The sequence below is a fragment of the Rhizophagus irregularis genome, chromosome 24 (assembly GCF_026210795.1).
Source record: "Rhizophagus irregularis chromosome 24, complete sequence".
Classification (NCBI taxonomy): Eukaryota; Fungi; Glomeromycota; class Glomeromycetes; order Glomerales; family Glomeraceae; genus Rhizophagus; species Rhizophagus irregularis.
In genome coordinates, this window is record NC_089452.1 from 904016 (window position 1) to 914593 (window position 10578).

At 24.0% G+C, this 10578-nt stretch overlaps 1 protein-coding gene across 1 annotated transcript; it reads left to right on the forward strand.

The window, feature by feature from the left end:
* Positions 1-516: 516 nt before the first annotated feature.
* OCT59_015917 (uncharacterized protein) lies at positions 517-2369 on the forward strand (the record flags this gene model as incomplete). The annotated part of the gene is made up of 4 exons (XM_066132140.1): positions 517-527; positions 1216-1432; positions 1509-1752; positions 2095-2369. The coding sequence occupies 4 exons, from the start codon at positions 517-519 to the stop codon at positions 2367-2369; spliced, it is 747 nt and encodes a 248-aa protein (XP_066003158.1).
* Between the last annotated feature and the right edge of the window lie 8209 nt (positions 2370-10578).

Below are 10578 nucleotides of genomic sequence, written 5' to 3' on the forward strand. Positions count from 1 at the left end.
ATTATTTGGTAATTTATTTCAGTTGGTAAGTTATAAGTTATTTATTTAATTCTATTATTATATAATTATATTATATTTACATACAATTTAAATTAACTAAATCCCTAACTAAAACTTATTTGTAATTTATTTTAGTTGGTAAGTCATAGTATTTACTTAATTTATTATTGCATATTTTTATATGATCTATATTTGCATATAATTTAAACTAAGTTCTTCATTTAAAAATTATTTAATAATATAGGAAGTAAGTCATTTATTCAGTTTTGTTATATACTTATAAATATTCACATTTAATTTAATTAACTAATTTTCTTATTTAAACTTTAATTAACAATATAGAGGGTAAGTTATTTATTTAATTATATTATTATATATTTTATCCTATTTGTATAATTCAAACTAACTAAATTTTATTTAAAATTATCTGATAATTTATTTTAGATTGTAAGTCATAAGTTATTTATTATTTATTTATTTAATATAATTTAAATTAACTAAATTCTTAATTAAAAAATGTACTATTTGTAATTTATTTTAGTTGGTAAGTTATACTACTGTATTTATTTAATATTATTACATATTAATATAATATTTACTTATAATTACTTTTTTAAAACACTATTTGTAATTTATTTTAGTCGGTAAGCTATAAGTTATTTATTTAATTTTTTTATTATTATATATTTACATTACATGTAATTTATTAAACTAACTAAATTTTTATATAAAAAATTATTTAGATAGTAAGTTATATTTGATTCTATTATTACGTATTTACATAACATTTGCATGTAATTTAAACTAACTGAATTCTTTACAAAAAAATTTGATTTATTTTTAGTTTCTTGTAAGTTATTTTTTATTATGTTATCTATATAATATTTATTTATAATTTTAATTAACTAAATCCCTATTTATAAAATTGTAATTTCAGATTCTTGTAAGTTATTTTTTATTATAATAGTTATTGTGATATTAATTTATTGTTTTAACTAACTACACTCTTTATTAAAAAATATCTGATACTATAGTTGGTAAGTTATAATAATAGTTTATTATATATATACATTTATACAAAAACTTAGTTTTTATTTTGTTTTATGATATTTCTAATTATTGAATATTAGGGTTAGTAATTAGTATTAATTTTTTAATCTTATTTTGTATAATTTAATATGATTTCTAATGATTTACTTACTTATTTAAATATAGATTTGGAAATAGTGGAAATGCAATTTTAAATAAGTTTATTTTTGAAAAAAGATTAAAATGGATTCCTCATGATAAACTTAAAAATATTAAATATCTTGATAAAGGAGGATTTGGTACAGTATATAAAGCTATTTGGTTAAATGAAAAACAAAATAAAGAAGTAGTTCTTAAATGTCTTAATAACTTGAATGAAAATTTAAATGTATTTTTGAATGAGGTATGAGTATGAATTTAATTTTAATTATAATTCACTTAAACTAATTATATTATATATGTTGAATTTTATTTTATAGTGGAAATATCATGAAAGTTGTTTAAATTCACCTGATATTATTGATTATTATGGATTTACAAAAGATCCGGATACTTTAAATTATATCGTCATAATGAATTATGCAAATAAAGGTAATTTAAGAGGAAATTTAACTAAAGTAGTTAAATATAATTGGAAACAAAAATTATTCATGTTGTATAAAATTATTTCTGGGATTTATGAAATGCATAATCAAAAACTTATTCATTGTGATTTACATGATGGTAATATTTTAAATCACAATAATAAAATGAATGGAGTGGAGGGAAAAAATGAAATTAATTGTGATTTAATTTTTGTTAGTGATTTAGGATTATGCCAACCTGTAAAGTCATCTTTAAAAAAAGGAGATATTTATGGGGTTATACCATTTATAGCACCTGAAATTTTAAGAGGCAAGCACTATACTTTAGCTAGTGATATATATAGTTTTTCTATGATTATGTGGGAATTTACATCTGGAGTTCCACCATTTAATGATAGAGCACATGATCTTCAACTTAGTTTAAGTATTTGTAGAGGTGAACGTCCTGAAGTTATTGAAAATACTCCACAATGCTATATAGATTTAATGAAAAAATGTTGGGATGAAAATCCATTAAAAAGGCCATCTGCGTCAGAAGTGAAATATGCTATTGGAAATTGGATTTTCCGTCCTGATTATTTTAGTTATGAATTACAAGAAAACATTAAGGAATTTATGGATGCACCAATTGAGCATAATAATCTTGCTAATGAATCTCATTCACAAGCATGCTATACAAGTCGCTTACTTGATTTTACTAGTGGAAAATTGAATGAAATCATAGCAAATGAAGATTTGGATGATTGTAAAATTTGATGGTTAAAGTCATTAGGTATGTAATACTTGTATATTACGAATAGAAAAAGTAAATAACGAATTATTTTATGTGATATTGATTTATTTATTTTATTAATTTTAGATATTAAAACATAAATATTTTTTTGAAATGTATGGTTTCTAGGTGATATTATTTATTTTACATTTTGCAATCCTTTATTTTATTTTATTAGAATTATTTAAACACTAAGACTAGAGTAGTAAAATGTCTTACAAGTTTCTTAGTTTGTAATTTAAATGATTCATTCTCTTTTTTTTATTTTATTAGAATTATTTAAACACTAAGACCAGAGTAGTAAAATATTTTATAAATTTCTTAGTTTGTAATTTAAATAATTCTTTTGATTTTTATAGTAAATATAAATTATCAAATTTAATTTTAATATCATTAAAATTATAATAAATACACTTAAAATTGCTTGACTAAACAATAAAAAAGTGAATTTATGGACTTTCCTCCATGTGAAAAATATCATGCATAACACCATGCTGTTCTAGTCCTGTCAATGAGCTTATATTTATTAAGTTTCTTACATCAAATTTTGTTATAACTTAACGAACCATCCGCGAATGCTGATGCAAATCTTTATGGAATGAGCGTGAAAAGATTCCACCATCGTCACTATCAAAAGCATTATTTAACTACAATTAACAAAGATTTTCATGAAAATATGACAAAGCTCACGAAACGTGAAACTAAAACCAAAGATTTTACTTTATTGAACAAAGAAATGAACAATTTTATTAAAAACTTTCCTAATTTTTTTGTTCTAATTCAAGTTTAAGCCAGTCTGGGCGAAGTTTTTTCTCATATAGATTCATAAAGGTAAACCAAACTCGGGGCCCTGGTGCTATGATTTTCCGTTATCAGAATATATAGGATCTTTGGGTATAATTCACAGTATTTAAAGGGTATAAACATGTTTGGTATAGGATTGAAAGGTCTTCCAGTTCAATTTTTTGACGAGTTTGTCTTTCAATTTTGTCCAGTGAGGCTCCGCCTTTCTAGATACTTCCTCTATGCTTTCAAATACTTTTGATGAAATGAGCTTTGTTAGAAAGTTTTTTGACATCATTCCAAACCAATAGATACTCAAAGTTATTTAAAAACAGTACCTTGCGTAATGCCTTGCAAAACACCTGCTTTAATATAATTTCTTGTTTGAGAGGTAAAGCATTGACCTTTTAACTACCTTTTTTTTTAAATAGTTTTATTTTTACCGGATAGTACTATTGTTGTTTTTTATTGGTCATAGTATAGAACAGGATTCCTTTTATAACAAGTGAGGGTCTGGTTTTCTTACTAGATGATAGCTGTTCTGCTGTAGAGCTGCTATATTTTCTTTGAATGTATTATAGTAGTTTTACTTAGACTGCTGCCTGCTTGACATAAAATAAAATCCTTGAAAGAAAAAGAAAAAAAAAGTAATGCTAAAAATATTACAAAAAAAATAAATAAAGAATTATTTTCTACCTAAAATCTAATTTGCAATTTTCGTCTGGAACTCTTTATAAAAGAAGAAAAAAAGAAGATAAACTACTTTACAGAAACCTTCAATTTTTCTAAATATGTTTACAATATCTTTACAATATAACAGACACATCACTTTAGTATTTCTGTTATTTTCGTTCTAACTATATGCTTACAATATGTAGAAAATATTACATGAAAAATCTGACAATCATATATCAAAAATATGTTTCGGATTTATATATTATATGACAATCACATATCAAGCATATATTATAAATATAATTAGTATATTATTTTTATATGGTAAAAATACATGATTACTCTTTTTATAACTATTATATATCTAATATATGTAAATAATATTGCAAAATTATGTAAATAATATAATAATTACATGCCAAAATATAATAACAGTAATTAATAATAATATGCCACAAAGTTATATGTCGTCAAAAATTTGTTTCTACCAAAGCCTTACGTGTTCAAATACTCAAAAAACTTGTCATCTAAAAAAAAGTATATGAAATGTTAGTGGTCATTTCATTCAAAAGAATTAGTTCAAAATAAAAGTAAAAAATTTACCAGATCTTCCACTTGCCCAAGCACTTAAAAACCAGCTATCTACAAAAAAAATATGTAACATTAGTAGCTGTTTCGTTCAATAAAAAAATATTAAAAATTTTACTAACGTCTACTCCAAAGACTGAAAGATACGCCTAAAAAAAGAATTAAGAAATGGATTGTAAGTAAAGTTGTTAAAAATAAAAAAAAGTTAATATTCTAAAACTTTACCTTTGGGATTTCAGTATCCAAATTAGAGCCAATTTCCCTACAAAAAAACAAAGAAGTAATGAATGCTAAAAATAGTTCTTTTTAGTTGAAGTTTCAAAAAATTCATTTTGAAACTCATTTGCAGAGCATCCAAAATTACGACTAGTTACTAGCTTTTAAAAGCCATACTGGCTAAAAATCCAAAAATTAGATGCCAAAACCAATAAAATAAAATATAAAAAATATTAATATTACCTCTTCTTTGTTGAAATTTTCGAATTTTTAAATTTTTAACAAGTTTAATACCTTTGCCAAGTTACCATGCATCCAATATCCGGATAATAAGTTGTTTACAAAAAAATAAACAAATTGTTAGAAATCATTCATTAAGATAATAATAAACAAAATTAAAATTCTACGCGTTTTGACTTCTGAAAGTATCATCTAAAAAAAAAAGAATGTTCCACCAACGTCCAAAGAGCCAAAGAGCTAACCGCCTAAAAAAAAAGAAAAAAATAGAAATTAATAACTATCCTTTAAAAGGTGGAATAATGAAATTTAAAAATATCTTACCAAAATCCCACGCCTTGATTTTGTATTGAAGTTGTGGTTAATTTGGACGTACAGTGCTTGGATATGTTGCCTAAAAAAGAAAAGAACAAAAATATCAGTAATGTTTTGTTAAAAACAACATTAGAAAAAATGTCACTCACCATCCATCAAAGATATTGAAAAGCTGTCTAAACTACAAAATGCAAAACAAAAAATGTTAATTAATGTTTCGTCACATAAAAACCAAAAAGAACATAATTTATGATATACTTTCTAAACATTTTGTTAATATAATCGTTGCTTTTTAGTAATTTTCCAATGGTTATGTTACTTCAAATTTCCGACACGTCCAGTTGTCTAAAAAAAAGAAATTAGAAGTTGTTTTTTAAAGATGAAGTAATTAAATTAGAAATTTAGAATATTATTATGACACTTACTGAAATATTATGTCCAAAAACCAAGAAGTCAAGGAAAAGATAAATAAGGAAGGAAAGGAAAAGGACGAAAAGGGATGGTAAAAGTGAGAGGAAGGGAAAGAGAAATTACAAGAGAGGTAATGGAAAAGGTCAGAAGAAAAGGGAAAAGAAGATACAAGGAAAAAAGGAAAGGATAATTATGAGAGGAAAAGGAAACTACAAGAGGAAGGGGAAATTACGAAAGGAAAAAAAAAGTTTAAGCTTAAACTAAAAAAGATTAAACTTTGACCAGTTGAATTGATAAGCTATGGTTAACAACATTTTATAGTATTTAGCCGACTAATATTATATCTGAATTTTAGCCAAAAACTAAAGTCGTGTTTGATCACGTGATTTTTAATAGTGCAGGCATGATAAATAGATATGTGACAAATAATTTTTCAACTCTCAAAAAAATTCAAGTCCCTGGGATATTATTACTATCGATCTGTGTCAGGGTCACGTGATAGCAACAGAAATTCAAATCGTAATATAAAGTATATATTTATAAATTAAAGCTTATAAACTTTAAAGTATATATTTATTTAAAATAAACTTAAAAATATAATAAATGATACAATGCCAGTAAAATAAAATATAATATATCATTAATATTGCTGCCTCTGCTGGCGATCTGCAATATTACCAATAGCGAAGACTATATCTAAAACTAAACTAAATAAAAACCCAAATCCAAATCCCATCATTCGTTCGTGCTATATATATTGCTCTTTATTTCAGTATAAATTATACTACTAGATATAAATTATACTTCGTATAAATTACATTAGATATAAATTATACCAAGTATAAATTATACTATGTGTAAATTATACTGTTACTCCGCCGATCATTTAGATTACATACGAATTTCTTAGAATTTCAGTGTGGTGCAGATCGGTCACCATTCTGCGTAACAATATATAGTAAAAATGAAAAACGGGCACGATGAATATAATAATGTCATGTGATCAAACACAGCTTTAGACGCTCTCCGAAATCAGTAGTTGATTTTCAGCTGATTTATTATGAGTTCAATTTAGTTGAATCATTACCAGTCCGAGAATTATTGTCCTCATTTCTTTCATTCCAAAAATGTAAATTTATTTTATCCTTTATAAAACAATTTTCCTTTTAGTTTCTCACTTGGGTTATTGATTTTTGCTTAATCCTTTTCATTACTTCTAAAACAAAAAAAAAAAATATTTTTTTTTGTTAATCAAAATTTTCTTTTAATTAAAAGCCAAAGCAAGAAATGTTGTAATCATTTGTATTGTTACTGGAGCTGGAAGAATGATAGAGTAAATTTTAACATATAAATTTAAAACATATAAATTTAAAAGTAAATTTAATGTGTATTTTTTGAATATATCAAACACATCACAATTGTATGTTACTCATACATTACTTATATTTTGTTTTCAATATGAATTTCAGTATATAAAGAACATATCTCAAATGTATTTTAGATATACGTTGATTATATTTTGTTTTTAATATAAATTTTGGCATATAAAGAACATATTATCAATATATCTTAATAATATGTTAACCTTATTTATTTTAATATGCATTTTTAAAATATATCCAACATATTACAATTATATGTTGGTTATACATTACTTATATTTTGCTTTTAATATGAATTTTGGCATATAACAAACATATTTTAAATGTATTTTAGATATGTATTGGTTATATTTAGTTTTTAATATAAATTTTGGCATATAAAGAACATATGATCAATATATTTTGCTTGTATATTGACTATATCTTAGCAATATTGCATACATGGTAATATGCTATATTCATAAATGCTATTTATCAGTGATATATCAAACATATTTAGGAAAATCGAAAGTTTCTGTAAAGTAATTAATAAGAAAATCACCTCCAAGAATTGAACTTGGACACAAAAATTGTGGAACCAACGGTGATGGATTTTGTTGAGTTGTTAAGTTATTAAGGAAAGAACTCAACAAAGGAATGAAATAAAGGGTATCACATGTGAAGAAGGAAATCACATGAGATAGATCAAATGATCACAAGAAAGGTAAATTTTACAAGACAAAGGATCTCTCTGACACCAATTAGCACAGTGCAATGCTTCATGGGCGATGCAAACGATCCCCTTATAAAATTTATCTATCTAAGAATGGTCAAATGATCAAGAAAGGGTAAATTTTTACAAGACAAAGGATCTCTCTGACACCAATCAGCACAGTGCAATGCTTCATGGCGATGCAAACGATCCCCTTGTAAAAATTATCTATCTAAGAATGGTCAAGTAATCCCAAGTTGACCAAAGGGGAAAGATTACGTCTCCATGCTATATTTGGTAAGCAATGGGCCAAGCTACGTAATATAAGTTTATTAATTAAGCTATTGGGAGATAAGGAGAATAATATTCACTAAATAGGTTATTTTATAGAGTAGAGAATAAGAAAAGATGAGAATCTGAATTATGCAATTGAGTAAATAAAGAAAATGAAGAAGAATAGGTAATAATGTAAATAAAATACGAAAAAGAATTGATAATAATATGGATAATAATAAATGTTTAAAAGAATAAAATATATTAAATAGATATGAAGGAAGAGAAGGGAGTTGGTTGAGAGAAATGATTATAGTGCACATGAATTTCAATAAGTGAAGAATTAGGACAATTGTATTATTGAGAATGTTGGTATATATGAGGAGAATTATAAAAAGAATGTAAAAAAATCCGGTAAGTAATGGTAAATAATGTTGAGATGTTTCAATGATAGGTTGAGGGTGATTGTAACATTTGTTGATAGGAAATTCATTTAAAATAGTATTGGCAATATTTGAGCACAAATGATAAGACATTTTTGTAATTACAAGTTAAAAATTTGAATTGAAATTTGAAAAAGTTTGGTTTGATGTTTGAAAATAATAATATTGAATTTGGTTTTTAATTTTTTCCTTGAGGAAATTTAAGGGTATTTATATATTTTTTAAAACCCTTTGAATACATAGATACATAGTGACTAATAATAAAATAGATAAAAAGAATCAAGATTATCTATGAGTCACAATTAATTTATAAATTATTTAACCTAAACTAGTAATATTTATTGATTTAATGATGACTAATATGTATAATTGTGGCTTATAGTACATAGTTAATATTATTTACAGATTTTACTCCCTATAAACAAAGATTATATGATATTGTGTAATATTCCCATATTATTAAAGCTTTTATTATTGTTAATTAAAATAAATTTATTAAAATTTTATTCAAGCTAAATTTATTTTTGATATATAGTTTAGCAATGGTTTTAGTATAAAGTTTTTATTGTATAATATTCTCTAATTGGGAGTTGAAGTGTGTACTATGCTTATGTTCGGACAATAAAAAAAGTATACTGATAAAGTCTATCTAAGTTATATGGAAAATTTGCAAATTATAAATATACTGCGTGTTGATAAAATATGTTAGTTTGCATTATTACTCATATAAAGTCAACGATATTACAGTATCTAATCTCTAATCTCATAATTAACATGTAAAGTATTATCAATATCACGCGTGATATACATAAAATTTTGATAGTTACACAAGATCCTAGAATTTAATATTCCCTAATTTGGAGTTGAAGAGTGCACTATGCTTATGTTTCGGACAATAAAAAAAGTATACTGAAAAGTCTATCTAAGTTATATGGAAAATTTACAGGTGTAAGTATAATAAATTTATATACTGATTATAATATACTGCGTATTGATAATTACTCATAAAATCAACGATATTACAGTATCTAATCTCTAGTCTCATAATTAACATGTGAAGTATTATAAATATTTTATCTAATAAAATAACTTACAATAATATATCAAATTTTTGGAAAAACACGTAATATAACTTGCCAAACACCCACTTTATTACGTAAAAATCAATTTTTATTGTACTGTATATGAGATATGAAATTACTTTGATATTTTGTTATTAAATGACATAAAGAGACATGATGAGATATAATGTAATGATACAAAGTTTCTTCAGATCTACTCAGGTGGGATATGAAAGCAAAATGTTTTTTTTTTAATTTAGAAACTGTTTTGTTATTGAAATGATTAAAATACGCAGTAATAATTAAATAGAAAGTAATTTACTATAATTTTTATTTAAAATAGTATATACAAAAATAATATCCTCTTCAATTTATTGGTTAAGAGAACTGCAATTACCCATAGCAGGTCTTTGACATTTAATAAAATAGAATAATTCCAAATTATTGATGAAATTAGTCAAGGAATTGATTCGGTGCCAATTTTATTTTTTTAATTTCTTTTTAAATTTATCCTTATTTTCACGTAATAATTGTATACTACGGATAGTGTTTGGATCCGAAGCGGTTTTATCCGGTTTTTATCCGGTATCCGTTTCGGTTAATTCAGGATGGAACTATCAGAATTACCAATTTTTTGATTCATAATATATTAAATATTCTGGTCGAAATTATAGTCTATTCAGAACTGAGATTTACAATCTTTTTTCGGCAATAATCTCATTTAAAATATTTAAGATTTTATCCGGATCAAAACACTAACTACGGATGTAATAAAGCTATTTCTAATAATACTTCAGTACTGTGCAAATCATCCGCCATTACATCGCCAATATAACGTGATACAATTCAATTTAAAATACTTGCTTCGCCAAGATGACTTTAAGTTATATTTTATTTAATAATTAAATTTATAATATTAAAGATTTAAAGTCATTCATTTTAATAATAAATATAATAATATTAATATGATAAAATATAGAATAAATAATAAATTATACAAAATATATGATATAAAAAAATAATCAAAATATTGAAACGATACGATTTTGAACTATTATAAAATATGATTAAGAATGTAAAACTATGAACTCATCATTTCTAGTCTTTTTTATGCATCT